At 37.8% G+C, this 19,923-nt stretch overlaps 1 protein-coding gene across 1 annotated transcript in view; it reads left to right on the forward strand.

Moving 5' to 3' along the window:
- lrrcc1 (leucine rich repeat and coiled-coil centrosomal protein 1) overlaps nt 1-19,923 on the forward strand; it is a 185,088-nt gene that overhangs the window by 98,999 nt on the left and 66,166 nt on the right. Inside the window, exons 9-10 of the mRNA XM_048528955.2 lie at nt 10,851-11,052; nt 12,181-12,329. Coding sequence (XP_048384912.1) covers nt 10,851-11,052; nt 12,181-12,329 — 351 coding nt within the window. The remainder of the gene's footprint in view (nt 1-10,850; nt 11,053-12,180; nt 12,330-19,923) is intronic.

Consider the following 19,923-nt stretch of genomic DNA (forward strand, 5'->3'; position numbering starts at 1 on the left):
AGATATTTCCTCTGGTTAGGGAGTCAAAAACCAGGGGGCACAATTTAATCATGGGAGATGTGACTTAGATCTGAGATGGAGTGATATGTTTTTTACTCAGAGAGTTGTGAACCTTGGAATTTTCTATCTCAGAGACCTGAGGAGGCTTAGTATTTGAGTACGTTTGAGGTAGAGACTTTAAATTTCTTACTATCCATGCCAAACAGGGTTATGAGAATGAGCTGAGTAAAAGGCATGAAAGTGTTCAATCAGCTGTGACCTTATTGAATGGTGGGGCAGGCTTAATAAGCTGAATAGTCTCCTCCTGTTCCTATGTTACTAGTTATTGTAATTAATCACCTTGCCATTTAAAACTTGGTTGCAGTATTGGACTCTGTTCACAGCATCAAGAATCTAATTTTTCTGATCTTCCCATATTTTTCCAACTGATTTGCCACTGACCAATTTTTTTTGAAGGGGGCTGGAAATACCAGCATTCCCTTCCCAACAGGGCCTATACCCCTGAGGATTGTAGCAAATCATTGAAAACTAGTCTCCACCACCTTCTCTGGGGCAGTTAGGGATGGGCAATAAATGTGGCAAAGCCAGCGGTGCCCACATCCCATGCACACACAAAAAAAGTGTAGCTTCTATCATTGATTCACTCCTATTTTGTTGCTGCTAAAACAACTATACTAGCGGTGTATGGGTGTAACTTATTGCATAAAGATTTCTACTGTAGCATTTATGGGCAATATGTAAAAAAAAAACTATATATCCTATGATTGATCTTCAAAAGCATGACTGAGATCTTTGTCTCTGAATTGTTGGAGACTGGATGAACAGCACGAGATACAAGTTGACACCTTGCAGAATCCTGACACACTCACATCATATAGAATTGTGCAAGAAGCTTAAATCTCTGATAGCAATTCCTCTGCGTTCTGGGACTGTCCACAACAGTCTCCAACTCTGAATTGTAAGTGAAGACTTTGGATAGTCTTGGCTTACGTGAATAATTACCATGAAATGTTAGACAAAAATCCTAATCTAGCTTCCCCATCCTAACAAGTCCAGCTATCCCTCCCAATCCTGACAGGATTACTCCCTTTAACAACCTGACTACCTCCATGACCCAATATGCCTATCCTCCACCACCCCTTACCCACCTCCCCCACCAGACTATACCTGACTTGTCCTTGACCTTAAAACCCTTCTTGACTGACCATCATTTATTTGTCTACCTACCCAATTGTCACACTATCCATTTCCTCATTTATCTCATTATTTACCTACATCACCCATTCACTGATCTTCATTCATTTCCCCATACACTATGATTACACTGACCATTTAAACTACCTAATGACAGACGGTGCAGCTTGCCTTCCTATCTGTGCTTTTGCAGTCCAATGGGAATTCTTGGATAAATGCTATGCTTCCCATTTCTGAAGAATCCAGACTGAGAAGACCCGATCAGGAATGTGGAGCACCGTCAGTGTCAGCAAAATAGGAGCAGACCAGCAGGTTGACAATAATTGCCACTCCATTGGTGATCCTGCCTGTGTACTAAGTTAGTTCATTCTTTTCAAGTAGAAAGACATAAGGAAAACTTCTTTACACTTTTTTTACACAAACGGTATTCTATTAAAATCTTCTTTTAATTTGCTTACCTCGAGGGAAGCCTGGTCATCCAGGAATAGACCAACAAAGCAGATCAAATCAACTGCTCATTAAAATATTCAGTTGGCCAATCTGTCACCTGCTAAACAGTTGGCAGCCTGTCCTCTGCGCCACTTCCAGTAAGCTTAGAAGTAGGGTAGCTGGAACCAAGTATGAGATGAAACTTACTGAGTGAGTGCAAATTTTTTTAACAGCATAATCCATTTGTTTTTTGGGGTCAAGATCGAAACCTTGAGGAATTTGCCCCTGATATAGTTTAGTAGAGATAAAAGTGAAGTTATTTGTCAGAAGAATTAGGATGACCCAGTTAAAATTTAGTCTTCAGATCTTTAGAAGAGCGAGTAGATGTCCAGTCATCTGCATGGCCTCTTTTTTTTTTATTCCAAAGTTCTGTGCTTCAGAATAGCATGTTTGTGGAAATAATTGGTTGTCTGAATTTGCATGATGGTGAAATTTTGGAAACTGAGTATCCAGGACAGGTGAAGTTTTGTGTTAGTGAGCTTGGGAAACTGTTTCACACAAAGTGGCAAGATGCAAGATCCTTTAAACACAGTAGATGGTCTGGTCACATCCAGAAATGACAGAAGCCAGTAGTTGGAAGGTGCAGCACGGAATTGAGATTTGGGCAATGATGCTGCTGGAAATACAAACAAGAGTAGGCCATTTGGCCCTTTGAACCTGCTCTGCCATTCAATCTGTCATAGCTGATCATCCATCTTGGTACCCTATTCTGGCTTTTGCTTTCATACCCTGTGATCCCTTTGGCCCTAAGCACTATATCTATTTTGTTGAAAACATTCAGTGTTTTGGCCATATTTGTGTGTCTGAAATTAGACATTAGATGTGTAGAGCGAGATATCCATTTTGCAGGCCTGAGCAGGAGGAGAAAATCACAAGCAACACCCTAAGTGTCATGTTGCAAATATTTACCATGCTGCACAAAGTGATACTTTTCTTTTCTGAAGACTATTAATTATTGGCTATTCTAATAAATGAGGCTTGCTTGTCCTTTCTGCAGTAGCATCCTAGAATTTTGAAGTCACTGCAGGAGAAGTCCAGATGTAACTATGAAAAATTATATAGCTGGCTGTTGCTCTCTGATGAAGAGATCCAGTAGAATTGTTGAAATTTCAATAAGCGTGAATGTGGAGAAACTGGTTCCATTTAAATACAGTAGATGGCCTGGTCACATCCAGAAATGACAGAAGCCAGTAGTTGGAAGGTGCAGCATGGAATTGAGTTTAGGGCAAATACTACTGCTGGAAATACAATCAAGAGTAGGCCATTTCAATAAGCATGAATGAGGAGAAACTGTTTCCATTTGTGAAAAAGAGGGTATAAATATAAGATCGCCAATGGAATAAAAAATTTCGAATAATTTTGTTTTACTTAGTGAAAATGTTGATCTCATTGGCACGTGCACTGACTGAAACTGGTAGCTTTGACTTATTTTCAGGAAGGTAGGATGCATACATGAGAGTGAGAGGGGGAATGTGGGATAAGTGGGGAAGTTAAATAATGTGGAAGGAAGCTCATGTGTAGTATCTGATACCAGTCTCAATTATGTATTGTTTACATGCTGACAATTCTATGAAATTCTATTTGACTGAATGAGTAGAGAAGAAACAGAAGTGAGAGGCTGAAATTATTGTCACATTAGAACCAACAACAAGAAAGAACAGAATTGGGGCGCCGTCGCTCTGTGCCACTGGTGGAAGGAGTGAATATTTAGAGTGATGGTTTTGCACTGACCAAGTGGACCGCTTTGTGTTTAACTGTGTCGAGCATCTTGAATATTAGTGGAGCTGCAGTTGTGTAGACAAGCGGTGTGTACTTCATCACATCTGCTTTCTGGATAATGGGCAGGCTTTGAGGAATCAGGATGAGAGTTATTTGTCGCCGAATTCCCAAACACTAACCTGCTTTTGTAACTACCACTATATATATGGAGTCATTGAATCATACAGCATGGAAACAGACCCTTCAGTTCATCTAATCCATCCCGATCATAATACCAAACTAAATTAGTTCTACCTTCCTACGCTTGGCTTGTATTCCTCCAAGCATTTCTTATTCATGTATTTATCCAAATGCCTTTAGGAGGTTGTAATGGCAGATGATTTCAAGGACCAAAAGAAATTACTTGCTTTTCTAGTTCATTCTAAACACGATTTTCATGAGTCTTTTAAACACTGTAACTGTACTAACATCCACCACTTCCTCTGGAAGTTTATTTCACACATATACCACTCTGTGTGAACAAAAAAAAAGCCCTACCTGTCTTTTTAAAATCTTCTTCCTCTCAACCTTAAACATATGTCCCCGAGCCTGGAAATCCCCACATTAGGGGAAAAAACACCTGCCACTCACCTTATCTATACTTCTCATGATATTATAGTTTTATATGGCTGAACCAGTCAAGTTTCTGGTCAGTGAGAGCCCTTGGCTTTGTAAGTGAGGGATTCAGTGATGGCAGTGCCATTGAATGACAAGGAAAGTTTGTTACATTCTTCCTTTTTGGAGATGGTCATTTCCTGGTATTCGTATGATAGGCCTGTTACTTGCCCTCATCAGCTCAAATTTGATTGTGGTCCAGATCTTGTTGCACTATGGCATGGACTGCTTCAGTGACTAAGGAGTTACAATTCCTAACCTTTTCGACATCATGTAGTCATCAGCAAACCTCACCTTTATGATGAAGAGAAGGGAGTTGAAGTAGTTAAAAATGATTAGGCCTATGACACTGCCATGAGGAATATCTGCAGCTATCTTCTGTGACTGAGATGATGACTTCCAATAACCAACTTCTTTTGTGCACGCTGATTTATCCCATTCACTGAAGCAAATTTGAAGTAGGATTCCTGTACTGCAAGGCCAGTGTTCAAAATCGACTTCCTTTTGCTGGTGGTAAATTTAAAACTGAACCAATTTTTTTCTTTTCATTCTTTCTGAAATGAAAATGTACTGTCCTACGAAATTAACTATAGAAGATTTTAAAATGTAATTACGTATTGATTTATGCCTGGTTGAGGCTGTCATCCTATTTATTAGCCAAAAGTCAATCCATTGACATTACAGCTAATAGATTGGATAATGCAATAGAGTGCTATTATTGAAAAAAGTTTACATCAGAGAATTACTATTAATTTCCATTTCCAAATTTATGCAATTTCAGCAAATCAATTTGCGCCATACTGTATGAATCCCATCAGCACTATTTAGTGGCTGAATGTGAGCTGCTGAGCAAACAGTTCCATCTTTAGATCTGGCGGGTAAAATCTGTTCATTGCTGTTTATACTGAATTTTATTATGTAAGGTATTTCGCTGCAGAGTTATAAAATTATCTTGACTAATCATGAACTGAAGAAAAAGTCATTTTTATCTGGCAGCGTGTGTGGAGAGAAATCAGAGCTAATGTTTCCTCAGAACAGAGGAAGGGTCACTGGACCTGAAATGTCAACTCTGATTTCTCTCCATACATACTGCCAGACCTGCTGAGCTTTTCCATCAACTTCTGTTTTTGTTTCTGATTTACATCATCTGCAGTTCTTTTGGGTTTTTAGTCATTCTTATCTGTTGTGAATTTATTATTTTTAAGTTCAGTTTTCATTTTGAAAATCTAGTAAAGCTGACGATGGTTACATTTCCTGGGTAAGTCAAATGTTTTTCTTCTACCTAATAGAAGACATGGTTAATAGGTGCATGGTGAAGACCAAAAATTCAGATGTGGATAAAGTAATCATCACTAAACTTTGTTGTTTCAAATATGTGCTAAGTTAAGCATGGAACTACCTCATAGATGTGATAACTGCTGTATTTTCCACCTTCCTTTTGTATGAGAAACTACCGCTTGTACTAGTTATGTTGAGGAGAGATATCTCACTTTTGTTTGCAGCTACACTTGTTTTCGGGCTGTGTTGGACACAGAAAGATTCATGTGCAATCTTTCTTGCCAGATAAAAATGACTTTTTCTAAAAATTCAGGCTCTAATGTGTCAAAAGTACATAAGACCATAAGACATAGGAGTGGAAGTAAGACCATTTGGCCCATCGAGTCCACTCCGCCATTTAATCATGGCTGATGGGCATTTCAACTCCACTTCTCTGCACTCTCCCCTTTCTGTGTAAAGGCTACTTCTTTTATTTCCTTTACTTTGGAATTTTAGAATTTTAAAAAGGGAAGAAATATATTGATTTAAAACGAAGAAACTATGCAGAGATGGCTGCAGCTTCAAAAATGAAATATACTGGAACACATTGAGTTGTACATAACATTGCTTTCTCCTGAAACAGTGGGAGCAAAGCAGACAGCATGAAGCTGATGGATTCTGAACCACAGATTAATTGCTTAACAATAACATTTTGATTTGGCCTTGATCAAGAGACCAGATCTTGTGTGGGATCAATACTAGCTGGAAAGAGAGCCTCCTCCTCTCTCCCTATTTATTTCAGAACCCTCTTCCCCTCCCCCATTTCTGATGAAGGGTCTAGGCCCGAAACGTCAGCTTTCCTGTTCCTATGATGCCGCTTGGCCTGCTGTGTTCATCCAATTCTACACCTTGTTATCTTGGATTCTCCAGCTTCTGCAGTTCCTACTATCTCTGATCAAAAAGATTCTGTTTCTCTTCAAGTGAGGAGGTACCAAAAAGTCTTCAGTGATGCCTAGCTGGCTTTCACTCACCTTTTCCTCTCCTTTTAGAAAGGAAAAATGGAAAATCACCTTCAAAAAAAACAGAAAGGGGTAAATTCTCAAACAGTAATTGGAAGGCAGCATGTTAGTCAGGACAACCTTGTCTAATCAGCAAAGAATTAAAAAGAATTGAAAGATCAGTAAATTTAGCAGACTGGAAGTTTTGTGAAAGGCATATGAAAGGGATCAGTAAGTTAGCAATTCATATTTCTTTTCTATCATTGTTTATACCCAATTCGCTTACAGTAAATAAAGACCAAAAGGATTGCGGATGCTGTCAATCAGGAACAAAAACAAAGTTGCTGGTAAAGATCAGCAGGTCTGGAGGCGACTGTGAAGGAGAAAATAGAGTTAACATTTCAGGTCTGGTGATGTTCTCGGGAAGGGTCATCAGACCGAAAACGCTAACTTTGTTTTCTCCTTCACAGATGCTGCCAGACCTGCTGAGCTTTTCCAGCAACTTTGTTTTGCTTCCATTTACAATAAATAACTGTTTTCTTTGTAAGTACAGAAACCTGGTGAGTTTAACTTGAGTTGGTCGGTCAGATAAATTGTGGACTTTGGGTTGTTGGATTACATTTTCCACTCCAGGAATAGTGGGGCTTGATTTCTAGTCCATACCCCAATGGATTGTGACACCAATTTATTCCTGTTTTGTTTCATCATATTTGATATACCACTCTTTTACCCCATTTCCAATGACTTTTGTATTACAAATTCATTAATTTCTATGCTTCTCAATCCACTGAGTAACCACACATTAATTTCAATTCTTCTCAAAATGCAGCAGACAGATTGATTGATCTTGATCTCAGTGCCCCAGGCAATTTTTTTTTGATTCCTCAATGATATTGTATTCTCAACTCCTGTTAATGTTTAGTTTACCAATGGCCCTTTGCTGTCTCTTGAAAATTTATTACCTCCATAAACTCACTTCTACAACAGGTAGAGTTCAAGGCACATGGCAATTTATTCCTGCATCCATCAGTACAACGCAGGGAGAGGCCAAAGACTGTTCTGAATCTTGCCTCAATGTTACTGTCCAATTACCCCCCCTTAATCTTCAGCTCATATCGGAAGAAAAGCCAATGACCCTCTAATTTTAAGTACAAGTACATTGTCTTTCATGCATTTTTCTTGTAACATTAACATGGTGACACATACTCCCTCCCCCTGTATACTGTTGATTAATTAGTGCTGGTTTGTTCAACTATGATTGGGTTTCCAGTGCATCACTATATTAGTAGTTGCTTGTTGCTGTGATCTGAATGGGCCCTTTCGGTATATAGGAAACCAAACTCTCCATGGCCACTTGTGACCTTTTACTCTCAACTATGTCTGTGCCTGTTATCTTATACAGGACTGTAATGGAGCCTTCCACCATTCAACACTCTTAGACGCTGTCCTTGATAAGAGATAGGGAGCCCCCCAATCTTATTTAAACAGACAGCTATTGTTTTAAGCGCTGAGAACACAAGCCTTTCCCCACACTCTAATTCCTGTCAAACATACTGCAAAGCTTGTTGGGGCTTTTGTCAGCCATTTTTGCTGTACTGTCATGGGCTGCCCAAATATGTGTTAACATTGTTCAATCTCCCTGTCAGTTGTTAAATGAAGCTTCCAAATTTGCTCCTTTGTTGTCATTGTGCCAACTATTTATTTTCTCCAGAAAAGCTTTGTGTAAAGCCCAAATCTTTCCAAGACTTGAGCACAGTATTGCTGTCATTTCTGAGGAAATTCGTCAACTGCATATATTGCTGTCCTAGACAAGCTATTAGGAAACATTTGCTGCCTTTATTATTTTTTTTCAACCCTCCCTACTCTTCTTAAATTAAATTTTTGATTACTATCAAATCTGGGTGCCAGTTCTCCTCAAACTTGCACTCCTGGGACAGGGGTGTGATTTGTGATATTGGGAAAATTTCCTGCTCCCAGTTCTTGATGGAACCCCAACCTCTTGTATCTCTTCAGGAGCTTCAAGCTATTTAAAAAAAACAGTATCACATCAAAGTTTAATTTCACAGATGTTTCCATTAGGCAGACTTTTTTCTTGCAATTGAAAGGCTATTCCTTTTGAAAATCAATTCCTGTAGATTACATGATCCGGAATATGTATATATTGTAAATTTAATCTCAGCAGAGCAACTTAGATTAAATTGCATTTGTGCCTGGTCACTTTGAATATGATGCAATCACAGAATCCATCTGAAAGTTGTTTAAAGGTTTTCACGCTTTGAACTGCAACATTTGAGAAAGAAAAATGTATAGTTACATAATAAGACTGGAGAAAGTACTTGTTACTTCAAGAGTCCCTTGGAAGAACTGACAGGTATCAGCATTTCAGACAGCATATTCTCCACTGAAGGGGAGGCAATGACGTCCTGATATTAATGCTTGACTATTAATCCAGAAATCCAAGTAATATTCTAAAGACATGGGTTCAAATCTTGCCATGCAAGTTATAGAATTTGAATTCAATACACGCCTGGAATTAAGAGTCAGGGGAAACTGTTGCCAATTGTTGGAAAATCCCATCTAGTTCACTAACGTTTTTCACGATCTGGTTTGGCCTGTATATGAATCTAGACCCATACAAAAGGGCTTGACTCTTAACTGCCCTCTGGATGATTAATGGTGGGCAATACATGCTGTTCTGGTCAGTGATACCAACATCCCAAGAATGTTTTTTTTAAAATAAGCTCTGCACCATCATCAAGGTAAACCTAGTGGAGGAAAACTGATATATGGGTGAGATCTTATTGCTAATCTGTCAGGCTACTATGCTTGAAGTAGGTCTGTATGTGCTAACGTTCTTGCTGTTGATTGGTTGACTGTGTATAGTGGATAGCACTGATGGTAGTGTGTTTCATGAAAAAGTGTAGCCACATGTTACTGAATGAGAATTCACGGTCTTTTGGGGTACAGAGTGTTGTTGGTAGATTGCCATAGCAGGCCAACTGTGACTTGTATAGTGGTTGAGATAAATTTTAGAGTTAGGCCATTGTTTATGATTCTGTTCAGTTGAGGGTGTTTGGCAATTGTTGGTTAGTCTCACTCACTTTGTTTAAAGCATGTTTCATGTAGCTTTCCTGTCCTGCAATTCTCACCTATATTGTACAGCTCATTTGCATGTCACAGCAAAAATGTGCTTAGTTGTACCATAACATCCCCACACACATTCGCCTAATCCTTTGTTCTTTCATCATCTTAGTATGGTCTCTGGGGCATCATTCCCTCCCTTGAACAACCGGTTTCCCTTCCAAATGTTTTGGCTTCTGCTTTGAGACTCACCAGTTAATTGTTCTTGCCTTGATAATGCACTTCCTGCTTTCAAAAGCTTTCTTAAAAGATATATTCTTGATTGTGCTTTCATCATCTCTTATCTTCTTAAAAAATTCTTGTTTTGAAACATCTGTGTCAAAGATATGGTATAAAGATAAGCATTGTTTCACTATTTAGCCTTATCTTGCTTTTGTAAAGCCTTTAGAACTATTTTCTGAACAGTATTGTTCATTTGTGGGCTTCTTTCACTGACATAGAAATAAATTTTGTCTTACCTTAAATGCACCTGTATTGTTTTAATACCAGTTTGGCTATTTTTCTGTCAATACTGTTGACGGAAAACAGTTGATGGATCTCTCAATGAAAATACCGTCAAACCCCACTACTATCAACCTTAAAATTTGTTTCTACAGCACTAACTTCAGTGATATTTGACATTAGTTTTATTTCTATTCTATGTAGGTCAAATACAAATTAAGAGTAAATTACTGTTAATGTATAGCTAAGTCTATTAGCTGCTGAGATTAAAGGGTACAAAAAATGCCATTAAAATAAAGCTATGTCTTATTAGGTAGAAAATAAATTTTCTTTTTACCCTTCAATAGATATGGAAGTACTTTGTTACTCTGGCTGGAGTTTATGGTTCAGGCACAGAGTTTTGAATGACAGCTGGAGATATGCGCAAAATGTAGTAAATATCAAATATGTCTGTATCTTTGTCATTGGATCTTCCCAGATGTGGTTCAAAGTAATAGTGATATTGCATGCTGAATAATAAAACAAGCAAACAAAAAGTACATTAAAAAAGATGTAACTATTCAAATAAAATTAAAATGTATTAAAATTTAACAACTAATGAATGGTCTCTAAGGAACTAGTGAGTCGTTTGGCTTGTCTGAATGTTTGGATGGAGGTTTATTTGCGAATGTGTCAAATTGGAATCTGCATCCTATGGTTAAAGAACAGTGATGGATTGATGCTGAAAAGAAGTTGGTTAACTATGAGGCATAAATATATGATTACCAGAATGAAAGTGTGGAATATTAATATATTTTTAAACAGAGGGTCAAAAAGAAAATTTATAAGATCTTACAGAAAAGTCTGTGATAATACCTAAATGCACGGCTCCATTAGAAACCATTGTGAGTGTTCTCCTGAATGTCCTCCTTTGTTAAAGTAACATGAATGTGTAACACAAATTTTTTTTTGTCTCAGAAGCAAGCAACCTTGCCTACGAAAATTGAAATTGTCTAACAACCAACCCAGAGGTGAAGACTTCTCCAGCAGTTCACCTGTGGAATCTGCTGAGCTCCACATAGTAGGATGCGCACCCAGAAATATGTCAGCCATGCAAAAACCTCAACACAAATCACAAGACAGCAAAAAAACGAGTACAACTGAGGAGTCCACATATAGGGTAATAAAATTAATGTTTTTTAAAATCAATTCAAGAATGATGAACACCTAATTTTGAATAAATAAATTGTTGTAGGGAAACTTTTTTCCTGGATATACATCAGCATTTATATATGCTAAAATCTCTAAGTTCATGCTCATATCGGCCTGCAAGGTAATTTAAAGGAACAATTTAGTCTTTTTTTTCCAGTGGAATGACTGGAGAAGATCTGAGATCTACTGGAATAATTTCGTCAATGTGCCATGTGAGTAACTCAAGCAAAAGGCCTTAGATAGTGAGATGAAAGGACATAATAGATATACCACAAAACCAGAAATGTCTTATTTGATAGCAAAAGAAGTTTAGGGGTTTTTCCCTTAAATTAGACAGATGTAGGAGTACTTTGCTGTTCTTTAGCCGAAATTTACTATTCTAGACTAAGATTATTGACTGACAGCTGTAGGTATAGGTGGGGGTGGGTAGCTTTGTTGGTTCAGTTGGCTAGCTGACTGGTTTCCAAATGCAGAGTGACACCAACATTGTGGGTTCTATTCTTGTACTGGTTGCCATGAAGGTCATTCCTTTCCAATCTTGGCCCTCACCTGAGATATAGTGATTGTAGGTTAAACCATTACCAGTCGTCATTCTCTTTGTCCTATGATTATGCCCTTTGGTCCTAGAGTCTCCCATGCGGGACAATATCCTGTCAGCATTGACCTTGTCAAACCAGTTAAGAATTGTGTAAGTGTCAATGGGATCGTCCCTTATTCTTCAAAATTCCAATGAGTAAAGACACAACCTGTTCGACCTTTATTCATAAGACAGTCCCCTCAATACCAGGGACCATTCTGGGGAACCTTGTCTGAACTGGCTCCAATCAAATTATATCTTCCTTAAAGAAGGGAACCACTACTGCTCACAGCACTCAGACGTGGTCTCACCATGCACAGTTGAAAGAAAACTTTCTGAATTTCCCAATGTTTGAAATGAGGGCCAACATTTCAATAGCCTTCCTGACTACTTGATGCACCTGTGTGCTAAGCTTACTGTGTTTAATGTACAAGTATCCCAAGTCCTTATATATTGCAGCTTTCTGCATTTTTTCTTACATTTGAATAATACTGTTACTTTGTTCTTCCTTCATTTTAGATCCTTATTCAAGAGTTGGACCAAGAAAGAGAGATGAGATGGAAAGCAGAGCAAACTGTGAAACAGTTGATAGACCACACAAAAGAACTACAAAATCAGGCAAATGAGAAAAGGGATTTTCATAACATGGCTGTACATACCACAGACAGGTACCTGAATAACATTTGCTAGTTATTATCAGAACTTTGTAGTGTCAGTATAAGACAGCATGTATATCAAGTGCATCTGAGAATACTTCGGACGATCACAAAAGTAGCTATTTAACTTGAAAGTAGTGTAAATGATCTGATTGCAGTGTTGACTAAGATCCGAGTGTGAGACCAGCTTCAGGGTAGAATATCTCATACAACTGTTGAGTTTTGTACTCAGTGTAGTATAATGTCCCAAACTTAAAATGTTCTTAGAACATCTTTTGCACTTTGTGGGGAAAACTAGTTAAGCTTTTAGTTATGCAATGAACTCTTTTCAAAAAACTGGTTTAAAAAGTGGGGGCAATTATTTATGAAATTTTAAGTGCTGTTCTACTTTGGGATTCATGGGTACTGCATTGGTATTTAAAATGTATATAAAATTGTTCCTAGGCATGAAAGTTGGCTATACTCATGTATATAAAACCTAACAGTTATCTTGTATAAATGATTCCCTGTTGTGACTTTGATACCGTAAGGTAGGTCCCCCAGCAATTCAAATGATTCTTTGCACAACCTGCAAAAACAACTTACATTTATATAGTTCTTTTAATGTACATCATCAAATAAAATTTGATCCCAAGCCACACAAGCAGGTATTAGGATGGATGATCAAAATGTTGGTTAAAAAAGTGAGTTTTAATGAGCATCTCAGAGAAAAAGTAGAGAAATTAAAAGATTCAGGGAAAAAATTCGAGAACTTTAGCTCAGTGCAACTGAAGCCCTTCTTGGAAAGAGGATTTCACCTCTTTGCCTTGTACCATTTCTAGCTCCCTTCAGCAATTCCTTACTGTACTGCTCCCTGCCCTGTGGCACCTTTGACCAGCAGATTTGTAATGGTCATATTGATAGGCTGCCCTGAAACTGAGACCCACACTTTGGCAGTCATAGCACTATTCCTCTTGATGTAATTGAAAATCTCCAAAATGTGGAAAGTACATCTGAATTAAACTTCTCCACAAGCAGGTGTAAAAACATTTATGAGTGTAGATTAATGACTGCAGTATTTCTTTGGGTTTGATTCAACCCACAATTTTTTCTGCAATCTTCCTTTCTCTTCACTCGTGACTTTTGGAAAACACTGTAGTCCAAGGTCAGGCTTCAAAGTGGATATAAATATTGCCATCAATTTTCAGTGTCTGCAAACGCTTACAAATGACTTATGATGTCACTGACACAGTGTCAGTAATTTATAGTTAAGAGTTATGTACCAAAGTTTATTCTGTTCTTTGTGATCGTGTAAGTGTGGAATGTCAAAATTTCCTGAGAAAATAGTTGAAAATGAAGCTTGTCCATATTCATGTACAATATAGGCTATTAAGAATAACTTTTGATTAATTAAAATATTTTAACAATAACTAAGTTTCATTTGAGTGCAGTTTATTATGTGCTAGTTATCATGGAATGAAGAAGATTACAGTGCCAATACTGTTTGCTGAATTGCACATTTGACCTTGCTGAAATTGTTTTGAATTTGCAAGAATTATAAAACTGGACAATTACACTGCATTTCACAATGATTTGAATTTTTTACTGTTACATGTTCCAAGATAGTGAAAAGTATCGTATTGCATGCTAACCAGACAAATCTCATTTTACATAAGTACATCAGGGTAATCAAACAGAATGCAGAATACAGTATTACACCTGCAGACCGAGGTGCAGAAGAAGATCAACTCTAATATATGAGAGGTCCATTATGATACCAGGGCTGGAGGGGGGTGAGGGAAGAAGATGTTCTTAGATCTGTTGGTACGTACTTAGAACAAATATTAATCTGACGGATTGATATTATATTATTATATTACTTTGTATTTAATGGAGCATTCTACTGAATATTTTCCATTCATTTATAATGCCAAAAATAAAAGAGTATTTATGCATATATGTAACTTCTCAGGATTTTCCTGATCAGTGATGCATGCGGTTTTAAGACAAAACGTTTAAATTTATGGTGACATTAGCTTTTTGTACAGTATGTAAACAGCCATCAACATACAAAAAAAATCATAGAAGATAATATGTTCAATAAAATCTGCTAAGGTCACAAGGCTTTTATGTATTCAAATCTACTAGTGTACAAAATAAAGTCATGAAATGAACAAGGAAAGAATGAAATACTGCAGTGGTGAAGTTCTAAATATCCTTAAAAAGCAAATTCATATTATTTGTCAGATACCAAATATATTTTGAGTGTGTATGTGAGTAATTTCATCCTCCCATTAATGGAAAATTCTGCTCCCCGTGTCCTGACTCTCATCAAGTGTTGTTAATTCATCATCACTCTGTTTACTGATGTCAACATTCAAGTAAAGCCTTGATTTAGAGATTATCATCCTTGTTCCTTATTATCTTTGTAACCTTCTCAAGCACGACAACCCTCCAAGATATTTGCCTCACACCCAGAATTTAGTTTAAAACTTGTGGAGCAAGGTAGTTTTAAGATCATCACCATGTACATTGTCCATGAAAGATCATTTGTAGTTCGTGGGTAAAAAAACTAATCAACAAAGCTGATGAATTGTTGAGCTTATGTTAAAGGGATTGCAATTCAAAGGTGAGTTCATTTCTACAAAGCCTCGGTCAGACATCATCTGGGGTCTGTTTTCAGTTTTTATTTCTTCATGGGATGAGTGTGCCATTGGCAAACCCAGCATTTGTTGCCTATCTCTAACCGGCATACGGGTAATGGTGTGCTCCTTTTTTGATACAGATCCTCAGAAAAGAGATTAGAGTTGGAAGGGGATAAGCATACATTAAGCAGAATGATACCAGTTATTAAAGTACTAAATTGTTTTGGGGCTTGTTTTGATTAAATATTTCAACAATGGATATTTTCAAATTTTGTAATCACTAATAAAAAAAAACTAGTTTCTGTTAATCTGGAAAGTTGTATCTTGCACTGTGTTGATACGTATCATATCCGTCTCATGATCTGGCCTTCATCACCCAGGGTACATAGACGATTAGAGCAGTAATATTTAAGATAATAAGTTAAGCAAAGGCATATTAGGAATCCTGAGGGAGACGAGTAGTTTGAAAATCCACAGGGATGTTTCAGAAATCTGGAAACGGCGAAGATAGGTGTGGAAGAGTGGAAGGATATTGTGGTCTGTAAGTTTTGTGGAATGTGTTGTTGGGTATAGGGCCATAAAGAGATATGGTGGGAGTGGAGAGTCATGGGATTTGATGCTATGTTGGCGCTACTACTTTAGGGGTCCCAGTGTGCAAGACTTTTGGAGGAGATGTTTGGGAGGCCTCGGAGTTTTGGAAGTAATATTGGAAGCAGTTGATTAATGGAAAATGAATAGTAAGGTTTGACAGGAACTATAATTGCCTGCTAACTGCTCCTCCCATCACACGTTAAACACAACTGGCTTTGCAGCAGTGAGCATGAAAATTCTTTGCTTCAATTGCTTAGTCTTTTATCAGTTCTCTATGAAAATTAACTTATTTCTTTAAGAAAAGAAATTTTAGTTTTCAGTGAAGTTTTCACCCTAAATCCAGTGGAAAACCCTATTTGAGATTGTAGAGAAGGACATTTCTTAAATTAATTCGAGATTTTTAACTCAGTGAATAATTTTATGCCACATGAAATAAGTATGGAAATGTTAAGGTAAAATAGTGCCGTAGAGTCTATATTTGTGATATTAGTTAATTTAAAAAAGCTGTTTTTTTTTAAATGCTGAAATTTGGCTTGTCTGCTTTATTTTGTGTGATACAAATCAAATCAATGTTTATTTGTAAATTGTTTGACCAGCTATCGAGTATCATTGATCTTAAACAAAATACATGTTGTTTTATAACAATATGCAAGAAGTAAGCATGACATATGAAGAAGTACGTGCTATAAGAATAACTTCATTGCAGAGTTTCTGATAATTTTGTCTGACCCTGACAAAGCCTTTTTTTTAGTAAAAAATAGCTGGTTTAACTATACCACACTGATTCCTTTATTTAATTAAGAGACAGCCACAGAAAGAAGTACTTATAATACAATAATCTCAGTTTGAAATCAACTAGTGTTGCCGAACGTTTCAGAGTTAGAGATTTATGAATATCAACAATAATGATTGTGTCAAATATTCTCATTCATACTATAATCTGTGCTCATAATATGCCAGCAAAAAATATCTTTTTTTTTCCTGTCTCACAAGGTTTTAATGTAGGATGTAAGGGTGTAATCTAAGATGTATGGAATAAGATATGATCCTGTTTATATCGACAACCTAAATAGTGTATTTTGTATTTTAAGTTATTTGAACATGATACTGCGCATGAGGGAATCAATTAGTTATATCTCAAATTATAGTAAGGATTTGCTTTGAGTATTTGTGTAAATTAATTACACTATTTGTAATGTTTGCTTTGAAAACTGTGATTTGATCATGCCAGATGATTACCCATTAATACATGAATGTTTTGAAATTAGACAATAGGATAGTGGTGTTGACAACATTATTTTAAATGGTGTAATACAGTAGAGAAAGGGAAATTTGAAGATGACCATGGTTAATATGCATATGGTAATACTTCATGCCACAATTTCAGGACAAGTAGTGTTACGTCAGTCATTATCCTCTTTAAATACTAATTACTTCTGTATGACAGTGTGTTTAACATGACACAAACCTTAACTATTGGCTTGTTTTAGGTTCAATCTCTTTATATATTGAACCGGGTTGGTTTAATTTAACCTATCCTTGGGGGAAAGCCAATCATTTAAGATTTGGACTAAGACCTGCAGAAGTTATTAGACCCAGCTTGACCTCATCACTGTTTCTCTTATTTCTTCCACTAACTGTAATATGTCATATTGCATCATAGAAATGGATGAGCAGGAGTTTCCTTCACCTAAGTATTGGAAAGATTAAAACAATTGTCTTTGGTCACCACCTCAATCTCTGTTTTACAGCCTGCATCTGACTCTGACTCTATTGTACTCCATGGTTACTGTCAAAGTCTATGTTATGTTTAATTATTCAGAGGATGTGAGTGTTGATGGTTAGGGGAGCCCTCTTTGTCCATCTTTAATTGCACTTGAGAAGGTGGGGGTTGATTGCCTTCTTGAATTGTTACTGTCCATGTCATGTAGGTATGCCCCCACAGTGCCATTAGGGTAGAGTTCCCTAATTTTGAGAGCAACAGTAAGAAACAGAGACATAGTTCCAAGTCAGGGTGGTGCATGTCTTGGGTGACAAATTGCAAATGTGATATTCCCATATTCTGACCACATACCCATCCTACAATAAAGAATGCATAACTCCTCCTCCATCAAATCACCTGATTTTTGGGGCGGCACGGTGGCCCACTGGTTAGCACTGCTGCTTCGCAGGGCCAGGGATCGGGTTCGATTCTACCCTCAGGCGACCGTCTATGTTGAGTTTGTACATTCTCCCCGTGTCTGCATGGGTTTTCTCCGAGTACTCCGGTTTCCTCCACAGTCCAAAGATTTGCAGGTTAGATGAATTGGTTACGCCATGCTACATTGCCCGTTGTGTTCAGGGATGTGCAGCTTTCGTGGGCTATAGGAGGATGGGTCTAGATGGGATGCTCCAAGGGTCAGTGTGGACTTGTTGGATTGAAGAGCCTGTTTCTACACTGTAAGGATTCTGTGATCATTCTATTATGTGATTCTGCTTTTGCCTCAGCTCGCATACTGCTGAATTCCTCAAGTTTTGATGCTTTGGATTTGCCTAATCCAATACAAGTTCTTCCCTCTTTCGCCCTTCTTAAACTTTAACTTGTCCAAAGATCTGCTGTTCATTACCCAAGTCACACCAGCTTCTATTGATGCGTCACTCCTATTTGAGCAGCTTACCCATTACATGTCACTTGGGTAGCACGCTGAAAATCAAACCCCACTATTCCTGGACTGCCACAAAAGTTCAAAAGTTTAAAAAGTGTGTAGAGTTCACCAACTCGCATGTCTTTTAAACCCAGGTTGACCACATGGACTGGTTTATGTACTGAAGAAGGACTGATATTTATTGTAAATAAATAGACTTCAGCAACAGGTAAACAATGATGAATCATCAGCATATAGATCCAGTCATCAAAACTCTAACCCCTTTATAAACTCTGCCAACAGATAGATGTACATAAATGTGAGGTTATCCATTTTGGGAGCAAAAACAGGCAGATTATTATCTGAGTGGTGATCGATTGGGAAAGAGGTAGGTGCAACGAGACCAGGCAGTTTTTGTACACCAGTCACTGAAAGTAAACATGCAGGCACAGCAGGCAGTGAAGAAGGCAAATTGTATTTTGGCCTTAATTGAGAGGATTTGAGTCCAGGAGAAGGGATGTCTTGCTGAAATTGTACTGGCTCTTTTTGAGTCCATACCTGGAGGATTGAATGCAGTTTGGTCCCTTTACCTGAGGAAGGATGTTCTGGTTGTGGAAGAAGTGCAACAAGGCATATCAGACTGATTCCTGGAGTGGCAGGACTGACACATAAAGAGACTAGATTAGTTATGGCTGTCTTCACTGGAGTTTAGAACAATGAAAGGATATCTCATAGAAACCTATAAAACTCCCTAACAGGATTTGACAGGATAAACATGGGAAGAATGTTGAATTGAATTGAATTAGTTTTTTTTGTCACATAATCAAATCAGTACAGTGAAAAATTTATAAGTCCCCACTCACAGCACCATCTTAGGTTCACAGGTGCCTAGATACAGCTTCTTCAGAGACAAGATTAGCTATAGTGTAACAATGTCACTAACACATGGCGCCATGTGTGATACGGAGTACCTAGGTGCAAGCCTTAGTTATAGATTAGAGAAGTGAAGAAAAAAGTTACATTTCAGCTATATACTGTATAACCATAGGTCAGAAAAAAAGGAGCAAAGTTAAAAAAACAAACAGCAGTGGGCCTCTTCTGGTCAGATCACTGGCTGCAGCCATGCCTTGCACCAGACTACTGCCCCCTGCTTGGTACCTGGTTGCTGGTATCCCCGCTTTGGACTGCCAACCCTACTTCAGAGGCCGGGAGTGGGAGGCTAGGGCCAGGTGTCTGAGAATAAAGAAGAAAACAATGGAAGGGAGGAAAGAGGGAAGGGAGAAAAAGAAGAATGGATAGATCGGACCAGCTCCAGCTGGAGCATCCTACTCCTCCACATCATACTGGATGTTCTGGACTGGGGAGTCCAGAACGTGGAGTCACAGTTTAAGGATGCAGGATAGGCCATTTAGGACTGAGACGAGGAGAAATTTCTTCACCCAGAGAATGATGAGCCAGTGGAATTCTCTGCCACAGAAAATGGTGGGGCTAAAACTTGAATATTTTTAAGGAGTTGTTGGTACTAACAGGTATCAGGAGAAAACAGGAACAGGGCACCGAGTTTTAAAGTCAGCCATGATCGTATTCAATGGTGGAAAAGGCTCAAAGGCCAGGCAGCTGCCTCCTGTTCCTTTTGATCTGTGATTTTATGTTTATAATTATATTATTCTTCAAAGATTGAAAATCCAGCAGTTTTTTTTTTAACAAAACTTGCTTAGAATGAATAAATTATTTTATAACATTATTGACTGACAAGGGAAGACTTTG

This window comes from Stegostoma tigrinum, chromosome 5 (assembly GCF_030684315.1).
Source record: "Stegostoma tigrinum isolate sSteTig4 chromosome 5, sSteTig4.hap1, whole genome shotgun sequence".
NCBI lineage: Eukaryota > Metazoa > Chordata > Chondrichthyes > Orectolobiformes > Stegostomatidae > Stegostoma > Stegostoma tigrinum.